Genomic DNA, 26,717 nt, shown 5'->3' with positions numbered 1-26,717 from the left:
ATGGGATGAAGTTCAATAAGGCCAAATGCCGGGTGCTGCACTTTGGTCACAACAACCCCCTGCAGCGCTACAGGCTGGGCACAGAGTGGCTGGAGAGCAGTCAGACAGAAAGGGACCTGGGGGTACTAACTGACAGGAAGCTCAACATGAGCCAACAGTGTGCCCAGGTGGCCAAGAAGGCCAACGGTATCCTGTCCTGTATCCAAAATAGCATGGTCAGCAGGACAAGGGCAGTGATCCTTCCCCTGTACTCTGCATTGGTGAGGCCACACCTGGAGTATTGTGTTCAGTTCTGGGCCCCTCAGTTCAGGAAAGAGATTGAAGTGCTGGAGCGGGTCCAGAGAAGAGCAACACGACTGGTGAAGGGACTTGAACATAAGACCTATGGGGAGAGGCTGAGGGAGCTGGGCTTGTTTAGTCTAGAGAAGAGGAGGCTTAGAGGTGAGCTCATCACTCTCTATAACTACCTGAAGGGAAGTTCTAGCCAGGTGGGGATTGGTCTCTTCTCCCAGGCAGTTAGCAACAGGACAAGGGGGCATGGGCTTAAACTCTACCAGGGGAAATTTAGGCTGGATATTAGAAAGAAATTCTTTACAGAGAGAGTGGTCAGGCATTGGAATGGCCTGCCCAGGGAGGTGGTGGACTCGCCATCCCTGGAGGTTTTTAAACTGAGATTGGACATGGCACTTAGTGCCATGATCTAGTAAATGGACTGGAGTTGGACCAAGGGTTGGACTCAATGATCTCTGAGGTCTTTTTCAACCCAGTTGATTCTGTGATTCTGTATAACTTGGGCTGGTCAGTGATGCCATAACCTCTACCTACTCAGTTCCTGTAATTGTGCTACTTTACACCAAAAATGTGGTTTCCTTCCCAAGAGAGGGAGCAGGACAAGAGACAACTTGCATGATACAAATCATCAAAAACACCCACATTTGCCAAAGAAACGTTGCCAAAGAAAACAGAAGACAGTAATCCTCCTGTGAGAATCTTGAGCTTTATTTAAGTTAAAACTTCAGGTGTACTGAGAGGTTGTGGGTGATTTCCTGTACAGGATAAGGAAATAGTTAATTTTCCTACCTCAGACAGGTCTGCAGCCCTCCCTGACCTGTGGCATCTTGTGCTGGGAATCACCTTCCATGGCTCTGTGGCTGCTTCTGATCTCTCATCTCTGTTACTACCAGTGGATTACTGTCATGCTCTGACCCCATCCTTCAGAATACCTTTCCTGCCCAAAGGGAACACACGTGCTGACACATGATTTTCTCATCTTAGGTTTTGACTTATCATTCCTTTACTCTAATTTAGGGGGATTAAATACTGTACCTTTGGAACTGTTCATCTCTGACAGCGTAAGAGGTTCAAGGATGTGCCAAGAAACTAACCCCCGGTTCTGATAAATTGCTCTGATTATTGAATGCTTGCTGCTCACCTGTACCTTCTGCTCTTCTCAAGCACCACCTAATGACAGAAGGTGCTGCAATGTCTCTCTGCATCTGCAGATGATAGCTGGAGAACACTAAAACATGGACTATCTGGACTGCTAATATATACTGAAATGCAGTTCAGCCAATGTCTGAACGGCCTCCCTGACTACACAGTATTAATACTAATTTTTTGGTGAACGTTTCTAAGGACTTGTCCAGTCTGTACCTTTCAGATAGCACTCAGCCTTTAAATGGCATTTAAACAGATCAGGACAGAGTTGCACCATATGAATAATTCAACTACAGGCTTTACAAGAAGTTGGTCTTAGTTACATATTGAGAACTAGTGCTGCCATCTACTGTATTATTATGGGTTGTGCCTCTGATAATCAACGAGAACCGCAAATATTCAAGCAAAACTTCTAGTCTTACCCAGAACTTAGCATGCTTAATATTTCCTTGTATTGACAAAACCACCCAAAGGGTCTGTTTCTAATTCATCAGCCCATTCTGATTCTGCAGGGGCAGAAAAATCTCTCTCTTTTTTATCTGATTTTGATTCTTAGAACAGGTAGATCCTTGCAAGAGGCTGGGCATGTTTCATAGCTTCAGCAAAATGTTGTCTCTTCCTCTAATTATAAACAGTCATCCAAAGAGTAAGAATTATGGAGTGAGAAACCAGACTTAGGGCCAAAACAACTGCATCAAGTTTCTGCCCAGGACACAATGTCTTCGATAACCTGAATTTCAGGCTAGATGGTGATGGACAGCTAAATTCTAGATCAATTAAACTAATCTGTGCTTAGTGCCAATAAATTTGGGTTACACAGATGATGAGGGACCTAGAGCACCTTTCTCATGAAGAAAGACTGAGAGAGCTGGGTCTGTTCAGCCTGGAGAAGCTGAGAGGGGATCTCATCAATTTTTATAAATATCTCCAGGGTGGGTGTCAAGAGGATGGACCAGACTCCTTTCAGTGGTGCCCAACGATAGGATGAGGAACAACGGACACAGACTGAAACACAGGAGGTTCCACCTGAATATGATGGAAGAAACTTCTTCCTGTGAGGTGCCAAAGCCCTGGCCCAGGCTGCCCAGAGAGGCTGTGGAATCTCCTTCTCTGGAGACATTCAAAGCCACCTGGACACATTCCTGTGTGATCTGCTCTGATGAACCTGTTTTAGCAGGTGAGTTGGACTGGATGATCAACAGAGGTCCCTTCAACCCCAACTATTCTGCGATTCTGTGATTCAGTTCTGAAAAGATAAAGTTCATGATCCTTTCAAAACGCCAGGTTTCTTTCTCAGTGATGCTAGGACAAGTGACCCAAGTGCAACCTTGCTATATTCACATCCTCTACACAACAGGCTCCACATAGGAACACTTCATTTATTCCCAGCTCTCCACAGACTCCAATAACCTCCTGGTTTATAATTTTCTTCTCCATGCCGCTGAATAGGTTACATTATTTGCAGGTTAGAGCACTTATCACGTGCATCTAAAATATTTTTAGAATTATTTTACACTTCCCAGTCTCACCAATCCAATTCCTTCTCTCCTGCAGTGCTTCCCGCACTGGAATGCAACTCTGGTATCACCAATACACAGTATTAAACTGGAAAACTCATCACTTAGACAGGAATTAATAAGCAGATGGTAGCAGACCACTAGATTAAAGTGAGAGACACAGTATTTCTACTCAAGTGAAAACTCAGACTGTTCTCACTAATTATCTATGCGGGTCTCCGAAGGAATTAGATACACATTGCAAAGGAGGCAGACTAAGAGCGTGGCTCATTAAAAACTGCACTCCCAGTAGATGCAGTGACAAATGCACCAGGTGTCCACACACGTTCCGAGTCCCTCAACGGGTGGTTACCATCTGGTTAATATTCTGAACACTCAGCCAGAGAAACCTCCAGAACTAAAACCACAAGTTGTTACCACTTTACATCAAACCTAAAACTTCTCATATGAGGGCTGACACAGTCTTATATCTGTAGCAGATGTGACACTAAAAACAGAACCTGTAATACACATTTACTAGCAAATTCCAGCTGATTTTTATAACACTTTCACATTTATTTTCTGTTATTCACTGTAAAAGAGTACCTGCAGTTTCTTCTTCACAAAATGCACCTGTACCTGAATTTCTTCGTGGTGCTCCATTTCTTCCACAAACTTTATTATGGTTTATTTATATTTATTTATTTATTATAAGGAAAGCGGACTATTAAAAAAACACCCACTAAATCCGGTGTCAAGCCATACAGCCCAGCTCCAGACCAGAGCTCAAAGCTTAGGTTCTTTCTATTAAACAGAGTTTCCTACAGGGAAAGGAGATAACAGTTTTGCTTCTCATTATCTCCGTTGTAGTGTGACAAGGAAGGTACTCTGCATTTTTGCCCCCTAAACATTTCAGTGATGGCACAGAGTAATCCATGCAGAGTTCAAGGATTCCAGCTCAAAGAAGACTCGTCAGAGCCATGGGAGATGGAGATCAGTACTGACAAAAGATACATCTATAAAGTTTTGGCCGATTTCAATGGTAATGCTGAGGACTCCAACTAAGAGCCAACAAAAGAGATGCTTCAGATTTTTCTGCCTTCTTGTTTCTGATCATATAATTTACCTCTCCAGTATATTCCTCTCTCTCACCTTCTCAGTATCATTCAGATCATCTGGCCTCATTTGAGAAGAGAAATCTCATGTCCTAAGTTTTGGCAAACTTACAGTTGCCAAAGGTGATTCTAATACATAAATTACCTCTGCAAATATGTCAGATCTGGCGCAGAACAAGCAGTGCAGTAGACTTAGCAGATCACCATTAAAAGAGAAACATAGAAACCACAGATCTATAGAAAGCAGTGCAATTAATTCCCTATAACATACTTTTCCTGATGACTGCAAAGTTAAAACACTGAAAATATTTCTGAAAATTAGAACCTTTGCTCTAAAATTTCACATGAGAATTTTTGTATTCTCTGCAGTTGCATGAGGACATAACACCTACCTCTAGGACTTTCCCAGTAATGAACTGGTGACATGCTTCGCATTTGACTCCAAAAAGAACTTGATAGTCCTTTTCACAATAAGGAATACCATCTCTGAAAACAAAAATCCACAAATTACAAATCACGTTTTAATAAACGGGTTACAGCATGACTTATACTCTTCACTTGTCTTCAGTCTGGAACTCCTACACACAGCAATAGGCAAATGGGAGAGAATTAAAGGGGAATATTTTGTAGTAGAAGGAAAAAAACCCATCATATTCTCATTAGTGCCTCTTAGGATTATTCTTTAAATTCCCATCAAGAAAAAGCATCCAGTAGAAACCACTCATTCTTTAGAACAGACTCTCTTCACCTAGGAGTGGTGCAATTCTAGGGAATCAGTGGAATTAGAGTGGGATGAAAGGAGATCACATCTTTACCATAGGCAGGTAGTTTTTGTTTAGTTCAGCAAAAAAGTCTTTGGTAGTCTGCAAGAGTATAAGCAGTTACTTTTAAGTATAAGGGTATTTAGTCTTTTAGTATGAAAAGGAACATATATATATAGTAAATGTGGAAACACTAGTCAGCTTAGGAGTATTTCTCAGGCACTAAACTTCTGAGAAATTACAGATGCTACTTTTTATTAAATATTATACACCCATTAATGACTTGTTTGTGAAACATACATTGTTCTTCTAGTTTTTCTCTTTGCTATATGCTTAAAGGGGGAACAGAAGCTGCATCTTCATTCCCTCTATTTCATCATTACACCACTTGTCCCCATTTACTTCCTCTATAGTTCCTTCCACTCAAAAACCTCTTCATTAGTTTCTTACGTGGAAATGTGAAACACAGCATCAGATCAACCACATCATCGTGTTTACTCTATTCTCTAGCAAAGGCAAGCAATGGATAGGTTTCTACTTTTTATCAAAATTACATGTTGGAGAACAAAATGTCACAAAACTTTATGTGGCTAATACAGAAAACATGCAGCAATTCACCTAATCCTTTGTGGAAACATGCACTCCCATCTATTATATATTGGTCTTAAATATAGACTAATATCATTAAACACACCTTTCAGTTGCACTTTTCAGTTTAGTTTCCTTTCCCAACTCAGCTTTCACTGGAAACAAAGATTTTGGCGTATACGGAAAGGTGGTCAAAACTGGATTTTGAAAGGTGAACTTTGCTGCAAACTCTTCTCCATCGGCAACCAGAGCTCACGCCAAGAGTGCAGAAGAGACACAGGGGTTACTTACTTGCTGATGTATTCCCCAGTTAGGACCTTCCCGCAGGCCTTGCACTTAAAGCACCCGAGGTGCCACTGCTTATCCAGAGCTAGCAATGCTTGGCCATTTTTTATGTCTCTTCCACAACCAGCACAATCTGCAAATAAACAAACAAATGCATTGGTTGTCAGTTACTTGGTTCATTAACTCTCATTATCCAGCCACCCATTGCAACTCTTGATGACCATAGGGGAGAATTATACAGTAGCGTAGATTCATGTCTGTCTTCCTTTCCTCAAACACTTCTCAGGTCCTGCACAAAGATTCAATCTTCATCACTACAGATATATTCAGTAGCAGAGGGAAAGTACTTCCTTTGTTTTTCATGCTATTTATGACTCAAAGACTGCCAGGCAAGCTCCGTACAAACTTCACATTTTATTACAAATGAGCTACAAGAATTATCACTGCAAGAAGTTCCCATCTTCTAAAGCAATCGCTGTTATTTCTCCTTTTGCTTTTATCGAGAACTTGACTGCTGAGACGAAGCTGAACAAGGAGACCCCAGCGAGCACCATCTGCATGTCCCCATCGGGTGGCAGCAAAGCCCAGCGTGTGCACCCAGCACAGGGCGGTGACACATCCCAGCCGGGACCAGGGGACAGACCTTTTTTCAGTGAGGGCCCAAGGCAAGGGTGACAGCAGGGTGACAGCAGCCAAGGCTGCATGGCAGGGCAGATTGTCTTCCACCTGCAGCTGTGAGAAACTGTAGTTTTCATGGTCTCTAACAGGCACAAGGACTCTCGCTCAGGGATTTTGGTACTATCTTAGCGGTTGACACTCACTTTTCACCGCGATTCTGAAAGGCTCTTTGATGGCAGAATGCAAACCTGAAGCCAGAAGCACTGAACGCCCTCTGTCCCAGAGGATGCCACAATGTCTCATGTCACATCACAAATCTTTGGCTCAGCCCCAAGCTCCCATTCAAACCTAAAATACTCAGGAGAAATTTCCTGGTAAGAGGCAATTCGGCACATGGTAAGATCTGAAGAGACTGATGTGGCAGAGAGCGCTGAACTGCCAGGGTTGTGCTACGGTTCTGTGCCCAGCCCGGGGGGACAGAGGGACAGAGGGGAGGGAAGGCCTGGAAGAGCAGTGAAGCGGAAAGGGAATGCCCATCAGCTGAGGCACACACACAAGCCACAGAGGAGACAGCCTGGAACAAAGCATTTTCCATATTTTATTATCCCCAAACTCAGTGTTTCTTTGGCGAATGTAACATCCCCTCCACGTGACTGAAACATCAACAAAAAGCAACGGAGACCAAGAGGAACAGAGAGATCTTGGCACTTAGAGCTCAGCTCATCCTGGGGAAAAGCTTGTCCTGGCTGCACTGCTCAAGCTGAGAGAACAGATACAGCCTGCAAAGCTCCATCTCCTCATGGCTTTGCAGCCCAGGCTACCCCACACTTCGCAAAAGGGCAAGTCCAAGTTTATTATTACAGCTGATAATGAGAGTCACTCCTTTTGACACTAGAAAGCCTGACTTTTGTTTGCTGGATAATGGGCCAAGAGAGCCCCAAATATTATAAATTCTGTGTATTCCTGCTATCCATGTCACCATTTGCAGCATGTCCCTCCTTCTGTCAGCATCACTCTTCTCAAACCCCTTGGGAAAACAAAATGAGGGGCTAAGCCACATGGTACCTTGTGATAAAATGCAAGTCACAAGCTGTTGACACGACTTGGACTTGAAAAACAACCCTGAGATGACCTAATACCAGGACTTTACCCTAGAGGACAAATGTTGCAAATTGAAATGTTAAAATGACAAGGACTGACACCATGTAATGGATCCCTCTGCTCTCCAGTGCCAGCTCAAGGCTCCATGCCACTCTGTAACGACAGCAAGGCTGGACAAGGTCACCAAGGAGGCTCCAGAATTCCCAGCATGAGGCTGAGGAGGGGACAAGCAAAGATCTGCCAGGGTGGCTTTGGTACCCTGATCTTGCCTTCGGTTTTGGGAGGATACTACATCATCTCTCGAGGTCACTTCCAGCCTATTTTTCTTATGCTAAATATGAAACCTTGCGATTTGCCTCCCAAGTGTGGCAACAAATGGGATCTTTCCTCCAGTCTCAGTGGGTGCTGAACTGCAGTTCTAAACAGCACCCATTCCTCAGGTTCCCAGCACTGCTGCCTTCCCTGGTGTGCCAGCTTCCACATTCCTGACCTGGTGTCCTGCCAAACCGGGACGCATTCCCTGTTACATTAATACCTCAAAAAATCTGCTTTTGGGAAGCTGAAATTTCTCAGATATGCTTCTAATTTCTATGCTTCGCAGATATTTTGTTTCTAATTGAATTCCTGAAGCAGTCAGAATAGAAAAATCACTTTACACAAAAGGTCTACCTAGTCCAGTATCTTTATTGGTGCCAAAACCACCTCTTTGGAGGAATCAGGGATCCATGAAGTATCCCTACCTATTCAGTTGCTTCTTCGTAAGCCAAAGGTGGTGTTGCTGTGCTTATTCTTGTGCTCATGTGTGATACAAGGGGTTGATAACATGCTTTTACTATTCTATAGCAACAATGACATTTACTTACTCTTTCTAGACTCCTTGAAGGGTTTTGCAAGAGTAAATTAACATCATTATTTCCATTCTGCTAATATCACAGATATGTTTTATGTCTGGAATCAAAGTAAGCTAATAGCCCAGTACTGTCATCTTCGGCTGAGATGGCTTTTAACTCAACCTGATTTTAACTCTGGCAAAATGGTTGGGTGTATACATGAAAAGCAAGCAATTATCATTATCTCTTAAAATAGAAAGCAAATAAGGCCGGGCTGAGCTAAAAAAAAAACTATTTGTTCAGCCAAATTCTACAAATAAAAGCCATTTATGATCTCAGGCCTGCATGAGAGACATTAAAGCCTCTGGCTGAATGTCAGCAGCACACAGCATATGCAGGCAGGATCTTACTACCACACTAAGCACAATCTGCATGAGCCTAACCTCTAACCAGCACACACTGCGAATAAAAGGGCCGTGAGGTATGACAGAGTGGTCCACAACCACAGGCCAGAGCTGAATTGTACTAAAAAATCTGACAACGCTTCTTGAAACTTTGTGCAACGGTTCCCACCACATTTCTCTTCAGCTTCATACCTGGGTCTGACAGACTGGAACCCTTGACCTTGAGGTTTTTTTGTGTCTTATAACCCAGATTCCTCCCTACTCCCATTCCTTGCACATCCACACGTTCAGCTGTGCCAGGAGAATGAACACGAGGAAAGAACAGTGTACTGGTTAAAGTGCAGAGTGAGCAGTGCCATTCCTATATGCACTTACGATCTAAAGAAAAGCATATCACAAAAAACACTATGAGTTGCAATTAGGTTTGAGCTAAAGGATGACAGCACTGATTCTCAGAAGAAATAGGAAGTAACACTGTTCATATGTTTTGTGTCCATGACCAGAATCTTCAGCTGTATGACAGCCATCTCGCAATCAAAACACTGCAGTACGACCTCAATAAGGACCCAACCAAAATAAGGTTATCTGGGAATGTCAGTAAGATAATGTATTCCCCCAAATCCATCCTAAGCAGGGGAAAAGGATTGTATCTGAGAGCACTGGACATGTAGTTACCCAGATCACGGTGGAGCCTCCCTGGGCTGCTTGCGACGCCAACAGCTGCAGCTTCTACAGGCAACATCCACTTGCTCAGACATTGTGTATAAAATTGAATTCGCTCTCATAACAGTATTAGCTGACAGCACCATTTTTTAGCCAAGCAAAAGCTTCTTACACGATTCCCTGTCAGAGATGCTTAAACATACCTGTTGTGTCTTTCACATACTCTGGCTAGGCCTGCTCAGTCTGAAGATATATCCTAACGTATATAAGCTACAGCTCTGGAAGAAAATAGTCCAGAAGGGTGTCATATTTGATGTGTCCAGATACAAAAGCAAACGCCAATGCCTCATCAAACGGGCTGTGATGTGGAGTCAGCCAGCCCAAAAGCAGGGAAAAGTGGGGGGGCTGGACAAGGGAAAATAGCACAGCATGATAATATTATGGATGATTAACACCTCCACCCCTCAAGCACTTTAAGTAGCTTCACAAATAGACGTAGCCCAGGGTGAGCTGCCACCCATGACACCTTGCTTGTAAAGATATGAGGAGAAAATGTGTTTCCCTTTTTAGCGTCTGCATCACCCCAGACACCCAGGAGTGACACATCCTGCACAGCAACCCATTCGTCACTGCCTAAATTAAGTGGTGGATTTTCTTCCTTTGCCTCCCTCCCCTGCGATCAGCCAATAGCAGGAGCCCCCATCCCCACACAGGCGATACAGCTGGATTAACCCTGAGCACACTGCGTACAGCATCACCCGCTCCCGTTTCCATCGCTTTGAAAATTCACCAGCAAATATACATTTAGCTCACATTCTCTGCTCAACCCATATAACTGAAGAAAGGGACATCACCTCTCCCTGCTTTAGTCCTAATGAACATGCTTATGCAAAGTCACGTGCAGGGACAGTTTTACACGAGCATGTTAACTCTGCTCAGTGAGCAGAGTTAATTGCAGTCTGACTTAATGATCCATAATTAAGTCACCAAAAAGTTCCTTTCAATCCTGATGGCCATTAGTAGCACATGTCTAGATAAAGTCTGAAGCTGTCACAACCCCTGTGAGTCACATTTTATACTCCTTTTGTTACTGTTCCCCTTGCTATAAAACACAGATAAAGTAGTTTTATGAAGACAGCACCAGCAGGCTTCTGCCCTGAAACAGGTAAAGCAGGGCAGAATGAAGGGCATTATTATTATCACCATCAACATACAGGTTTTCATTGGACTTACACAGAAATACATTGTCAAACACAGCTGGACCTAAAGAGCAAGCTATGAGGAACAGTGATTTGGAAGTGAAGGAAAAGGCAAATATCACTGGAGTCAAGGCCAAGAAATCTCTAATTGTAAATAACTCTCAGCAATCCTGAAAAACAACCTGCATCCGAGTAATTCTCCTGTGGCAATTTGAAGGTTGCACAGTTTTAAGTTCGCATAGAGTTATGAAGATCAGAGTTTTTCCTCAGTCACCCTTTAAGCACAGACCAGCTAATGCCTTTCAAAGCTCTGTTTTAAAGTTAAATGTTTTGATGATATCACACAGGCTTTTCCAGATCATCAGGATATTTTTGTCAAAGCTAAAAATACAACCTCACTCTGTGTATTTACAATACAATAAACGCTTCCAAAGATTAAAGCACAACCATTTGATCATCAGGGCAGTGATGAGTTATGCAAGTCAGAGAAGGACAAGCAGCATTGGGAATTTTACATCCAGGATTCAGGTCTGAGTGTGTAACTCAATTTTGCAAAGAAATCTGCTGCCAGACCCTTCCTCTTTGCCAGTTCAAGGATGGGAAATGTTTGTCTGAACAAAATGGACTATTGCCCTTTTGCTAAAGGCAAAACAAACCCATGCGGGCAGCCTTGTACTCCTGAAATCTAACAATAAGAGACTGGGTACATACAATGGAGGGAAATCAGTTCCCCATGGGAAGGGGAGTATAGCTGCCACAGTTTGTTATAAACGGCAAGTTGGGGAAAACTGACATTTTCAAAATAAATACTTAGGGAAATAAAACTATTTTAGTTGATTAAATATGGAAAGAAATCACAATGGCATGAACTGGCAGTATTTGCTTACAACACAGGTCCCTGTTAACCGCCTACGAGTGCCTAACATTGACCCGTCTTTTTAAGAAACTGCTTAACATACATTTGGATCTATCGTTACTGTAAATAGCTCTTGCATCATCTAATGTAATTTAAATTGATTTGCAACGATGAATGCTCTTCTCCAAATCTAGTTTGTTAATATGACATTATTTTATCAAAGGAGTTTTTATTTTTCCCCTCCGTTTTGAGGTAAGTATTTGTGTTCATGTTCTACACAGGAAAAGGAAACAGTAACATCTTCCTACACCTCTTTCCCAAAGGAAGCCAAAGCAATCGATCTTTTAACCTGTTATTCCTGCAAACTGTCCTTGCAAGCAACATACCACCAATGTGGCCATTTTCCATAAGATCAGCCTCAGTGTCGTCTTCAAGCCCATCTTTCACACAGGTGCCTGAACTCAAAACCAAAGGGTGAATGAAATAGGAAGAGGAAGAAACAGCAGACACGCTACACACTATTTAAGAGAAGAGTCTGAATTGTCCCATAAATGAAAGATAAAGGTTGGGTTGGTTGTTTGGTTTTGTTTTCTAGCTTAGCACCCCTCTTAGCACTACTCTGATGGATAAACCACAGCCAGGTATATATATCTAAGCCAAGACTCGTCTTTACCCTGTTATTTCTTTTACCACACATAGTACTGAGTTCCAACCGAGTTCAAATTCACCATTCCATCTCGCAGTACCACTACTGAATTGCTCGGTTCACAAACGAGCTTCACTGTTTAATACCCAGCTCATGGAAAGCACATTGTGTCTCTTCACCTGCAGACTATTTTGGGTGATTTTCAACTGCTACTTTCGGAAAGCAAGCAATTCCAACAGGGTACAACCTCCCATGACAGGAATGAAAAATACGGCAACTTTTAGGAAGGTTTTTATGCCATGACAAGCCACAGCAATTAAAGATCTAGCTAAAAACTAATTAATTTTTTGTATTCCTTTAAAGTGACCTCTGAGTCCTGATGGCTCAGAGGCAGGCTTGCTGAATGTGACAATTCCTCTTATCTCCGGGGATCTCCTTCGGCTGTGTTTTCCTGAGCAATTCCTTGCACTTCCCCCAGAATGTTCTTTGCAATTACCTTTTGATGAGTAGCTCTCTGGAAAAAGCTAAGGACATGGACCTATTTTGATTCCAAGTTCAAGATGGAGTTACGCTTAGCGAAGTAAAAACCAATACACTCCTATAGTCTATTCACAGTTGGTTTTGCCTAATTTACATGTAACACAAAAGAATGGAAAATAAAAACAAAAGGGTAAACTGGACTGAAAATACCTTCCTGAAAAACAGTAATTTTTGTGAAGGGATATGTTTCAATAGAAAATTCATAATTCAGAAACTTCCTGCCCTGGAACAACTGTATTCTCTATACAGCTCCTGCCCTGTCTCTATCACCCCAAAGTGAGTCAATAACAACACTTCATATTCCTCCTGAGGATCGTCCAAGGCAACTTGCTATAAAAAAAGCAATGAAAATACCCATTTGAGTAAAGGAAGGCTACTCAAGTAATTTAGCCACTGCTAGAAAACAGAAGTGAGGACTATAATGAATCCAAGAAAACAATTCAAATTACGAAAACACCTCAAAAACTGCAAAATTCTTCAAAAGAGTAAATCTCCTTGAAGTAATCACAAAAGCGGGTCAGTGTCATGGGAAGGATGTATCAAGGTGTAATCTAATGGTTTTTGCCAGAAAGGAACTGTGCTTGGGTTTGCACCATTTCATGCATGTTGATTTGCTTATTTATTCTTAAAAGTGGGGGCAGGGTAAAACACTAGAACCACTATATGCTCAATATATTAAGCCATAAATATAGTTGCCCTAGATTAAAGGGGAATTAAATACTGATATATGTACATATCAGTATTTATATATATATATAAAACAAACAAAAGGATTTCACTTAAAACCAGCATTTTAAATTTAAAAAATTCAGATGAGGTCTGAAAACACAGAGAATAAATTTGCTCTCCTTTTCCTACCTTTGAATAAACTCACATACTGTAAGTTCTGCCACTTTTAAAATCCTTAAGGACATTATGATCCAAAGTAAACGGTTTTATAAGCTACATATCCTTGACAAATCAGCTGTTCCAGAATTAAAATAAATTGTAATGAATTTACTTTCTTGATGTGTTTAACACATTTCACGTAGTTTTCTGAAATTAAAAAAACCCCACAATACTATTTTATACATTCTAATTGCATTTCAATTTCCATTCAAATAGAGCTTGACATAAATGATGAGCAAAAATAGTCGTTAGTGAACAAAATATAGATGTTAAAGAATATGATTAATTTATGCAGAGTTATATCAGTTTAATTAAATGTGTATAAATATGGAGTATCCTCATGCTCATCAATTATCCTTTCGTAATTAAAAATCTAAATGTAAAACAAGGTTATGATGCATTATTCTAATCAAGGTTTCCAAGGTTCTCACGTAAACCATGATTAAAATCAGTGATTTAAATCAGTGTTTGAAATCAATCCACAATGATGTCTGTGGTATGTCCTGATTCTATGGCAAACCAAAAAAGGAGATATGGGACTAAATGAGCCCCTTAAGTCCCCAAAATCAACTTAATCTCCAGTACCTAAACATAGGTGTGCAAGATTGAATGCCACAGAAATGAGTGTTTCTGTATTCTTAGCACATAAGCCAGGAACCATGAAACCAGAAAAATCTGTGTGTTATGGCACAAAATAATATTAAAGCTTTAAGGTTCAAAATTATACACAGAATTTTTTTAAACTTTATTTTAAAAGTGCATGTTCAAAACCAAAATTGTTGAGCCAAGTTCCCCAGGGCATTCACTGTTTATGGATATTGTGTGTATCCCATAAGGCAAAACTGGGCTCAGTGTCTTGCTCTAAAGCCTATCTGCATTTGTACAATACCTATATTTACTATGTAGCTTTGACATACTGCGTGAAATTGTAGGATATTCCCTAAGAACGAGCTCAAAATCATGTGTGGCATGTTGCCTAATACCCTTTTAAAGCCAAAAACCACTGCAGATAGCTTGCTCACAAATAGCCAGCCAACTATTGCCCTTTGCTTTTGAAGTCTTCCCTATGGACTTGAAGGAGTTTTCAAACAGCTCAGGAAAAAGGGCTAAAGACCAAAATAATGAAAATTGAGTCAAATGGGGATAAGAATTTACAAGTCCTAACTGCAGACTATTCACAAAAACTATGATTAAAAGGAATTTTGCATCCATTTCATCCACTCAGCTAAATTCTAATGCAGAAGTTTGTGATGCCTAAAATTCAGTTCAGAACACTGGCAACAATCAGCTGTATCTTGATCTAACGAAAGGACAGTTACATCCCAAATACAAAACTGCATTAAGAATTAGTCTTAGAAGATGACTACAAAGCAGATTTGCTTCTCCATTTGGATGCTTCGCCATTTCCCCCCACTTTCTGGGCAGTGAGGCAAACGCTGATCCCCATTTTTTCCTGCCTGCTGTAAGGTATGTTGGCTCCGCTCCACTTCAGCATTACCAGAAACCTCGTTGGAAGTTTCAGATATTTGCTGGGAGCTTTGCTGCATCTTATTGGAAGAGATAAGGCTATTGAATAATTAACAAAGATATCTTTCTCCCGTAAGTTCATTAAGCATTAAGCTTATTATTTATATCACAATAGAGCTAAGATCCCCATTTGTGTGGCAGGATTCGACTGATAGGCATGAAAGCATTTGTCCCAGAGAACTTACATTCTCTGAACCAGAACATAATGTGCAAACCAGACAAGGACAAACATACAAAACAGTATTGTGAAACCTCCACGTGGACGCCGGCTGGTCGGGGAACAGCTGCCCCAAAGATTATTTATGCACATGTAAAACTGGACGATCTGAAAACCCTGCTCCACATCCTGGCTGTGCGGGGATGCCCTTAACTCACAAGGAGAGACTTTACAAAGAAAGGGGAGCTGACTTAACTTCTTCGTCCTTTATTCCAAATCACATCATCACTGGGTATCTCCGCATATATAGAACAAGAATATATTTCACGGAAAGAAAGGAAACTTAAAATCTCCACCATCATTTTAAAAGATTAATTTTTCAAATGAAGGTTCTTGCTAGGTGATTGTAATGCTTCCATTTCCTTTGAATAAGGAGATTTTCCTAACCATGTAGAAAGCCTGCTTTTCACTTGAAATGCAATTTCTTAATTAGTTCATGCACATCACTCAAATAATCCGACCTTTCAGCAAAAAGGTAATCAGAAATAACTGAAACTTCCTTACCAGCACCCAGCCAAGGAACTAACAGACTAAGGGCTCAGTCTCAGGTAGAGAAATAACATTCTGATTACTGAAATGCTTTACCATGGAAATAGTAAAGTGGAATGCCTAAGGGAATAATCTGTGTTTAAGAAAGAGGGAAATGTATTAAACTGTGTTCAAAGACACACAGTCTCCGCAGAATTTCAAACACGTATTATAAAGCTCACACTACTCTTTCAAAGGTATATAACCTCAATGTGGATGAAGAACAAAGCTTTAGGCAGACTTTAGGTTCTTTATTTCTCCTTACACAAGTTAAAACCACACGCATTTTCTAATTTTTACCCCTTTAGCATCAATAGGTAGGACTCGGGCAGTGGCACAGTACTCAGTACTGCATCATCTAAGCAACACGTCATCTTTAATTCGAGTATAACCACAACATACTAGTAAGCTAGGGCAGTGCTATATTTTCATTTTGCTGGTAGAGAACCAACCCTTCAAATTTACCCTGATACATAAAACGTGTAAAAAGACCAGAAAGCTACACTCAGAATTCCCAGGTCCAAGGGAATTAACCACTAGATAATCTCTCCTATGACAACATGGAAACAATAAACCATGAATCCACAAACTACAAAATAACAACAATGACAATGATGACAAAAGACTCAGAAGTTTAACTTTGGCTTTAACTCTTTTTTACCTGAAATTACAGTAAGAAATTAGGGGGAAAAAAAACAAACCAAACCAAAAACAACATAAAAAACAAAACCAAAAACCATATAATATGAAGATTTTTCAAGGTGGCCTTAGAAACAGCCCACTGAATATAAGATACAAAATGCTGAGGGCTGTTGAAATGAGGCTGTCATCTATGCAACAGAGATACAATAGGGGAGATCTTAATTAGAAGAATGTAAAATGGGGGAAGGGAGGGTAAGCACGGTACCCATCGCCAAACAGCCGAGTTGCAGTTCTGTGTATAGTTTAGAAATAACAGATTCCTGCACAAATGCTTCTCTGAAAAGGCAATACAGACCATAACAATGGCAGGTGTGTTAGCACGGAGCTAGAACACAATAGAACACAACAGAAAATAGAAAGAGCTGAAGATAGGTAACAATGATGTTGTATACAAAAGACACTGCTTAAAACAGAAATAGTAGTTAGCAGGATACCTGACTTAGAACTATTGATACTTCTTTATTGGGAGCAGAAGAAAATAACTTCCTGCCTTTGGCAGAAGCTTGAAAACCATGAACAGCGATCAACATCACACCCTTAGTCGGTGCTGTCCAGTTGTCCCCTGCTGCTGTGCTGCTCCGCATCCGTCCCAGTCATTTTGCTTTACGGATCACATCTCATTTATCAACCTGTCATACCAAATAAAACAATAACAAAAAAGAACACCACCCCTTTACTTTCCTGCAAAGCTGTCTGCAGGTATTTGGTGTTAAATTTCCTGCTGAATAAAATGAATGAATGAAAATCCCAAAGCTACTGGCATTGTATGCATCTAGCAGTGTCTAATAAATAGGGCGGACTATATTACGAATTATCATTACTCTGTAGAATCTGTATAATGAAAAAAATTGTCTTAGAAAATTAGAATTTGAAAGGAGTCACTGAAATGATTCTTCAGGAAAATAGCTATAATTATTCCAGGTAGCATATGTGCAGTAAAATACATATATTATTAATATAAATAAGGTAAATAAGTACCATGGGCCCAAATAACACTAAACAAAAAAAGGAAAATTAATTATCCAGTCCTTCTCCTTCTGATTTTCATCGGTGTGCACCATAAGAGCATAACCACGTTCAGGTTCATGTTATTCAAGATGTTAACCCCTGTATGTAGAGACATTTGATTTTCCTTGAAATCACCCAAGAAAAGCTGTCAATAAGCCTTTCTTTTATGTGAAGTAACAGACATCAGAAAACTGCATGTCAGCATTAACGCAGACATTCTAGTAGCCAGAAGGCTTCCTTTCACATTACATAAGCCAACCAAACCTGATATACTTGCAGTCTATTGCATTTCCTCACTTTCAACTTCCCTTAATTTAAGTAAAGCCTCCCCTAGTAATCTACTTGGAAGAGGAAACTGGAAACAATGCAGGATATAAAATAGATGCATAGTAGGAATAAGATTCTCTTCTAAAAGAATTTGCATTAAAAAAAAATTCTTTCAGAAAAGGGCAAAGCATTCAAAAAAATTGATGTGTCTGATTCAGCCAGCAGGAGGACAAGGAAGCAATCTGGAACAGCTTACACTAATTAAAATTTACTCTCCAGTGCCAGCAAGAAAGACTTCTCTGTATCCAAGTCAACTTTTGGACAAAGCCAAAGCAGCAGCTGGCATATCTCTGAAGACACAGGATGCTTCATTAGTACTCTTTTAATTTAGTTTTTCTGAACTTATAAACACATGCTGGTCTCACTTTTATTTGTCTTGTTTTGGCAAGTTTTCCTCTAAAAGGACGAGAAACTCTATACTATATGTTCCTACAGGTCTTTCTTCCTAAAGGAACAAGATGCACAGTGGCAGGTACTTGCAGATTCCGAAGCAGAGCACTCTAAACTGTTAAGAGCTGGAGATCTCTTGCTGTGTGTATTGGTGAGGCAGTTTGCCTGGCAGGACACAATTCTAATAATAATAATAACAATAACAACTATAACAATAATAATAATAATATCACAAGTAGCAGGGAAGATTGTTTTCTATTCATTGCTCCCAATGGCTGCAGCGTAGAGCCCAAGAAGCAATTCAAGCAGAGACTCCAGCCGTCAGAAAATGACTCTCCAGCTCTTTTGCTCGCTCACCATCAAACGCCTCAACTCCATCATTTGCAATGGGCAATTTCGGCACCTGAAGTCACGGGACCAGGAAGCGGCCACACTGCTGGACCAGTGTGCCACATTTTGAGAACCAGATGTATTGTGATCCAGATAGTTGTACATTGAACACCAGTTGTTTGGGAACCGGTGATTGTGACCGGCCTAGAAAAAGAACATCACTCCTGCCCAAGGGCCCCTTGCAGTTCCCTGCCAATTATACCTCCCAAATATCAGTAATTCACATACAATTCCCACATCATTCTTTTGTCTCAGAAGGATCCTCTGGGTGCCTGAAGTACCTTATGCATTTCTATTTTGGTTTGTAAGTCCTGTAAGGCTTTTTTCAGATTCCTAAATTCTTCCTTAACTGATTAGGCCTGCGCATTTTCAGCTCCAAATCTACAGTTACAGTGGAAACCTATCACTTAACAGACAGAAAAGCATCATAGCAAAAAAAGTCTCTCATTTTCTCTTTTGTAAGTGTCTGATTACATGTTCTCAGGCAAATCAGATACCCTGAGATTCACTCGACCCATCCACTGAGCACAAACAGTATCCAACTTTGCCTTTATGTTGCACTTTAGAACCCTGGGATCTCAAGGCAAAGTCCCAGTACAAAATACACAGTGTCTCCCTGAAGGAAACCAGCGGTGGTGGAAAACTACCCAGTGTCACAAGGAAAACTGCAGCTATTGATTTCTAGAACTATACTTGGTAAATTGTTACACATTAGAGTGCTCAATACAATGCAGCACTCAGAGAAAGAAACAGAAATCTCCAAAAATTTAAAAAGTTGACTACTAGAGACAGAGATTAATATCGGTAATTCACAAATTATCTTCTAAAAACATTAAAACCCAACAGCAAATTAATTTCTGTCCCAAAACTTTCTTAATTCTCTTTCCCTTTAACTTGCTTTCTCCCTTTTTTATAACTGTTTCCTGAAGTTCTGATCACAGTATCACTGTATCAGCCCACTGGAGGCATAATCCTAGCAACATTCCTTTAAGGGATAATTTAATTAAACTGCTAAATAGTAGAAGAAAATTAATTTCCTCTTTCTCCGCTTTTGAATACTTAAACCTGTGCAATTATACATGAAAAAAAGAATGAACTTATCAACTCTGAAACCTCAGATTCCATCAAGTACCTTTCCAGTACCTAAAAAAAATCATTCCTTTTAAAATCCAGTCATTAGGGAAAAGTTGTGTGTTCATATTGAAATGTGTAAGTGTCACTTCTCATGAAGACAAAAAAATAAAAAATGTGATTCCCAGAGAGAACCCACATTTCTAGAGGTGAAGAAAAGCATAAAAAGCCAATATATCATGTTAAATTACTTTGAACCAAATGTTGATCAGGCTGGGAAAGTGAGGGACTTCAGGAGGCAGATTTCATACTTACTGCTGGAAGAAGACAGTTCTTTTGGACTGGAGCACATGGGCTGAGCACACATCTGACACAGACAGTCCCTTCCATTAAAGGTAACTCGATCGCCTGGTGGAAACGGACGCCTGGAGAGTTAAAGAGAAAAATGTATTTTAGCAAAGGTTATGCCAGAAATTTTCCTCTGTTCCCTATGCCTTGATTTTGCTGCCTGCCCCCAGTGCAATCAATATTTTACACAAACTCAGGCCAAATAGTTTCTGCAATGTGGCCTTGGCAAAGCCAGACACTGGAAGCAACCCAATCCACGGATGCAAGCAGAGCAGAGGTTACGCTTGCCTTGTATTTTGGTTTAAAAAAGTTACCAGACATACTTTATCTAAAGAGTAGAGACAGTGAAATCCTTTTAAGACACAACAGCTACATTTATGATGGTCTCAGCATGATGTTGTGAGTAGAAAATGGTACAGAAAAGAACTCAAAGGAAGAATCAGAACTGGTCTTGATGCCAGTGAAGGAATGTGGAACTAGTCAGTCATAAATACACTCATTTCATCTGTACTCAGCAATGAAATACATGACATCACTGTTAACTCTTATTTGCTGTGTAAACCAGAGGATGAACATTTTGTATGAGCATTTCACTAAAGTGAAAAGGTTCAGTAACTCCAAATCTTTAGTAAGACCCTCCTACACCACACCTCGCTCCAAATCTGTGCTTGACAAATGCACATCTGCTTGTTTCCACAAAATAAAATGTTTAAGGCATTGTTCTAGTTTCCTTTCCACTGCCATTCCTAAGTGGGCCATAAATAAACCAGCAGCAATACTGCATTTCATGAATCTATTACAATGACTCATCTTCTGTTCACTCAACATAAAAAGATTGATGGAAGTCAATGTACAGAAAATTAATGTCATGTTTCATACTGTGTCACTTACTTTCACACTGTTCTTGGGAAATAAAACTGGAACATACAAATCATATGATTACTGACGTGCAGGATATTCACACACTGTTTAAAACCAAATCGAAAAATGATCAAAATACTTTCAATACAAAAGATCTTGAAAAATGTACCAGGCTATAGCAAAAAGTTCTTAAACTACTCGTCAGAGAGAACTGTGAAAGATCAGGGCAGCACCTGGCAAGTCTGCCACATTAACAGCCAGACACATCATATGACAGGATCTCCAACAAGGTACTATCCCAGAATGGAGATTCTTGCCTTTCTTGTTCATGTCATCCTCCTGCATTAAGTTTTAGACAAAGGAACAGGCTCTGTCTATTTTGCTCCTCCCTCTCGTTTAATTCTATCTACATTGCTATCGGATGCTCCTTACGTGCCCCTCGAGCATTATGCTGAAACTTATTGAAAAAAAGTTCTGTTTTACCTGTAGGGCTCAGAACTGCAGAAATTAACCACTGGATTATCATCCTCATTCCAGCTTAGTAAGTACACACATAACACAGGTGGCTTTCTGTAGAGCCATCATGGCACCATAATATCACTTCACTTTCCTATTATGTCTACAAGATTGTTTTCACTACTATAAAAAATGTGCCATTATTATAAAAACCTACAGAAGGTTTATTTCCCCTAGTGTATCCAAAATATTTTACTGATCACCATAGCAATAAGGTACATGCTAAGACAGCCTAAATTCTAGCATGGTCCCAGTGCCTAGAGCCAGCTATCCATGGAGACTTTGGGCTGAGTTTAGGCTGCAAAGCTCAGCTGAGATTTTCAAGCATAGAACTGCTCAAATGAGCAGGTTATGAGAGAACATGGAAGATTTACTCAGTAACTTCCTAAATTCTATATGAACATCTTAATGAGAGTTTAAACAAAAGTACAAGTTAAAAATGCCACCTTCTGTCCCATCCACACAGCCTTAGCCAACTACTTTTTATTCCCTGTAGAAATGAAGACTGGTCTCTTACTGGGGACAAGAAATAGTATTTGGGAAGAGGAGGACCACAGTTGTCCCAAAGCCATGTGTTCTTACATGATACGAAAAGGAAGCTCCAGTACATTTTCAATTGTTTAACAGTTCTTATAGCCCAAATTACTTGTCTGTTGTAGCATCCAGAACTTTGTTTTGCCTCGTTTCTCCCATCAAGCTGGGCTGATCGCCTGAATCAACCCACGTCCGTTATCTCAGCCTGTAAGCCTGATATTTAATTATTTCATATGCGAGGGTAACTTTCTAAGAACAGGGAACTATATGTAACAGAGAAGCTGTGTCCCCCAAATAAGCAAGTGGTATTTTGAAGACCTTCAAAGTCAGACTTGCAGCAGGTTTTTTCTACAGCCAAGTGCTTCCCCAATAGAAATATGTCTTGAGACACGTGTCTCATGGTGACACCTTTCTCCCTGTTTTCCTTGTGCTGGGTTCATGCCACGTTAGTTCAAAGAGATTACTTACTTGCAAACAGTACAGGCAAAGCAGCTTGGATGGTAAGTCTTTCCCAGAGCTGTCACTACTTCACCTTCCACGAAGTCCCCACAACCGTTGCAGCGGGTCCCATACATGCGCTGGTAATCCAAGGTGCAGAGATATTCCCCATTCTTAATGAAAAAGCCTCCTTGTGCCAAGTCACAGCCACACACTGGAAGAGAAAAAACCCACACAGCAATAGATTAGAGAAAATACACCTAACTAAGGACGTCAGCAACAGTCTGCTGCCAACAGATGAGACGACCTTGGTGGTCTTACTCACTTCTACCACATTTTTGCTTTCTCCTCCTGTCACTACATGCTTTGGCATCCCAGGAGAGGGCTGGTATTCTCTGGCTACAAGAGAGCCTGTAATAAAGACTTTTCTTGGAGGAATCTACATAACAACTTTCAGGTGCTTGGTCCTCGCCAAGACCTCAGTTACCTTCAGTCATCCAGTTAATCATGTTATCAGTTATTTGTACCAATACAATCTTGCTTTCACTTCTGGACCTGGAGGTGGGCAGAAAATATCTGATTCCATAAATAGGACAGATTTTACTATTTTATACACCAGCATACATTTTTTCCTGCAAGCATGTGCTTTATTTTAAGAAATTTACAAGGTGTTGCATCTTTTTAAAACAATGAATATTTTAGAAATGTTGTATGGTTCAGAGTAACTCCTCCAGTCCCCAGATAACACTGAGCTGCTCCACCGTTGCTGCATTAATACTTTCTATTTTGCTCTAAAAAGTATGATCTTTGAAATGTTCAGGTTGCTTTTACAGTTATAATTTAGACATAAATACTGGGAGAAAGCTGCAGTGAAGAGACGATCAAGCATTAAAAAAAAAAAATCAAGCCACATCTCCACTATCTACACTTCATGATATATGAAGCCAAACTATGTAATAGGTTATTGAATACTGAATAAAGCAAGTAAGAATAGAGAGTTTTCCCCATCTGTATTCTGTTCCAAGAGCTACTATTACCTTTGAGTGCCTCATCTGCACTGGTCTTGTGTCTTCTATATACTAAAATCCCTGTATTTCATGGCCTAGAGAAACAACTCTAATATCCGTATATAGACTTATGACCATGTACAACGTTATTGGAAAAAATCGTTTCATCAGTAAAAAGGCAAAGGACCCACCAACGACTCCCGTGACGTAGGAGTTTTTCACTGTTAGATGCTTATTCACCCAAACCAAAACACATCACAATCACGTGCCTGTTTCGCTTTAAGGGAACATTCACAGTGCTACATGGGCATTTCTGCTTGGGTTGGACAAAGGACTTGAACCTACTGCTGTCCCACAGTAGCACCAAAACCATTACTTGTTTCATGCGAGCTTTTAAAACTCCTCTTTATTCACCTCAGTGGGAAGGCATAAACAGGAGCTGCTAGATGAATTCTTAAACAAACAGATATAGGACCCTCCCAGGCCACTCCTACTGCTCCTCTGTATATTGCTGTGTCTGTGTAATTCAGTAAAAGAAACTACTGTTCACAGTGGTCTAGGATGCTAGGTTAACTCTGCAAGCAATTCCATCTCATCCCTCTTCATACCATCCAAGTACATTCAGATCAAATATCAAACGTCAGAAATTCTGATTATTAAGGGAAAATGAATAACCAGCATTCTAGGTCCCTGCAGCTACAGAGTCCCTGAAAAATTAAAATATGAAATATAGAAAAGATTATCAGGGAAACTGGGATCAAGTAATCTCTCCATCACAAACTCCAAGCATGATGTTGTACACGACATTAATTCTCTCCTCTTAGCTATCTGCCTTGAAAACCAAAATCACAAGGTGTTTGGGGCAGGGATTGCAAATCCTCCATGTTTGCCTGTTGCCAAGGCTCAGAGGTCTAATGAGTGTTACTGTAACAATAATTAATAGAATAATAATAAACAGAAAGCACTAAAATGCAGCTTAGAATTGAAGCAGTATCAATGCCAGCATTCTTTCGGTTTCACATTTCTGCATAGAACACTGTGAATATCTCATGTACAAACAAATTACATTTCACAGTGGCATTAAATCCACAAGCAGTCAAAACTGAATAATGAGTAACTTCGGAGAATTACAGAGAACTATTGTTAAGGCTATAGTACAATGCTGCAAAATGCATTAAGCTGGTTTTCAGATACACCTCCTTCCACTTTTTCCTTTTCATTTCCACTTGGTTTAAAATATTATTTTCAAACTAATGGTGCAATATCACACAACTATTATGCAGAAAATACTGTGACCTCTAGACCACATCACATTAGACTCTTCCTGGGCTGGGGACCATCTGGGCATTTTCCACTGCAGGCCCAGAGGTGAAACCCAAGCCTACCCTGTTTCCCCGAAAATAAGACCCACCCCACAAATAAGCCACAGCATGATTTTTCAATATTTTTGAGGATGCTCAAAATATAAGCACTACTCCAAAAAAAAAAGTTCTAGCTACAGTTCATAAAAAAAGACAATTTAAATAGTGTTCAGACAGCTGTTCATGTAAAAAAGGCATCTTCTGGAGTGAAAATTAATATAAGACTGTCTTACATTTGGAGAAACAGGGAACTTACAATAGGTTTGCTTTTCTAAGTTACCTTTGGTGGATCCTTACGATTAAACCATGGAGTAACTGAGAATCCTATTTTAATGCTTAAAAGTTGTTAGGGATTATTTCAGTATTCAGACTGTTAGATCCTGGGTTTATGGTGTATAAACTGGAGTATTGTCATGGAGTGGTCAATAGTAGATACTTCAGAAGCTGCTGCATTTCATAAAGAACTCTGGAGTACTCACATATCTATGGGAAAGTTTCCTCCTAACCTCCTTTAGTCTGTAATTTAACTTGAAGCTTTAATGTTCAAACCAATATATAGAAATCATAGAACCATTTTGGTTGGAAGGGACCCTCAAGATAATTAATTCCAACCATAACCTAACTCTAGCACTAGACCATGTCCCTAAGAGCTTCATCTACACATCTTTAAAACCCCTCCAGGGATGGTGACTCCACCACAGCCCTGGGCAGCCTGTTCCAGTATTTCACAACCCTTTCCTTTTCCTAATACCTGATCTGAACATTCTCTGGCATAACTTGAGGCCATATATTTCAGCTTCAAGCCGAAGGCACTGAGCATGCTGCTGGATCTGCCTCCAAAGCTGCATATATGAACTCTGGTTCTGTATTATGGCCCCCAGGTCTACCAATGAGTCACCTTTTGAAAAATTCAGTCACGACGGCTCTCCTGGCCTGCCCAAGCAATGAGTCTAATAAGGTAGGATGATCAAAAGTAATTTTCAATGCAAACCCAGTTCTAGTTTCTTCTGAAAATCCAGCTTCAACATATCATACAGAGGTCTTTGGTAGATCATTGCTTGCAAAAAAACCACTGCAAACTCCATGCAAACCCTAAAGGGCTCATGCACTCACAGTTATTAAGATCTAGCCCTTTTGCATGGCCACAGAGATTTAAGCCCAGTGACAAAAATGGGAAATAAAATTATTTGGCAAGTCTTGTAAATACAGTAATTACTATTATTTAAAAGAAGCTCCCTGTATTGCCCTTTTCTTTATGAAGTCTCTTGTCCACCCAGTCTCTCTTTGTCAATAACTCAGAATGAGTCATGAATTCAGGCACAGCCAGAACTGCTTAAACCACCAGCAGCTCCATCATTTTTGGCCTTCTCACAGCAGGAAGCACACACCAATCTCCAAGAATTTAAGACAAGTCCTGGCAACCCCACATCACAACGGATTTTTGTGGACAATTGTGTTCCCATCACTAATCCCAGCTTTAAGCTCCATGGGCAGGCCATTAACATCCGTGGTCAGAAAAACGCTGTTCCAGCTGCTCTCGCTGGGAGTCAGAGATCCAATTGGAAGGAATGAACATGACTGGATCCACACTTGGTGTGGAGTATGCTGTTCAAACAAGGAATGGATTTAAACAGCTTTTTTGTTTTTCTATTTTCTTTTTACGACTGTGCAGAAGTCATGGTTCTGACAACAAATCCCCCCAAGCTTAAACACACTGCCTCGGCACACATGTTTATGACCACTGTGGAAATGCCGCAGAAAAGATGGACCAGTTGTGATTGTTTTTATTAAAAAGAAAGACCACCTGCCCAGCATCATTCAATGTGCACAAACAGCAGAGACAATGAAGATAAACCAGCTGTGATACAAATATCAAGTCATCAAATAAAAATGAACACCAAAATGATGACAGTTAATAGGAAGAACTGAATGTTCTTTTGGGGTTTTTTCCTATGCTTATGGAAAAAAAAAAAACCCACACACTTCAAAATTATTAATTAGCGGAGCCAATAGTGATGTACAAATTATGCTTGAGAAAGCAAGAAGTGAGAGGTATTCCCTAAAC

At 40.4% G+C, this 26,717-nt stretch overlaps 1 protein-coding gene across 12 annotated transcripts in view; it reads right to left on the bottom strand.

Moving 5' to 3' along the window:
• ABLIM1 (actin binding LIM protein 1) overlaps positions 1-26,717 on the bottom strand; it is a 203,529-nt gene that overhangs the window by 73,314 nt on the left and 103,498 nt on the right. For all 12 annotated transcript variants that reach the window (XM_065066950.1, XM_065066946.1, XM_065066948.1 and 9 more), the window contains 4 exons: positions 22,315-22,498; positions 19,903-20,012; positions 5,689-5,815; positions 4,441-4,534 (listed from right to left, as the gene is read on the bottom strand). In XM_065066950.1, the coding sequence (XP_064923022.1) occupies positions 4,441-4,534; positions 5,689-5,815; positions 19,903-20,012; positions 22,315-22,498 (515 nt within the window). The remainder of the gene's footprint in view (positions 1-4,440; positions 4,535-5,688; positions 5,816-19,902; positions 20,013-22,314; positions 22,499-26,717) is intronic.

The sequence above is a fragment of the Columba livia genome, chromosome 6 (genome assembly GCF_036013475.1).
Source record: "Columba livia isolate bColLiv1 breed racing homer chromosome 6, bColLiv1.pat.W.v2, whole genome shotgun sequence".
Lineage (NCBI taxonomy): Eukaryota > Metazoa > Chordata > Aves > Columbiformes > Columbidae > Columba > Columba livia.
Note: the sequence above shows the minus strand (reverse complement) of the source record. Positions and strands in the feature narration are given on the sequence as shown.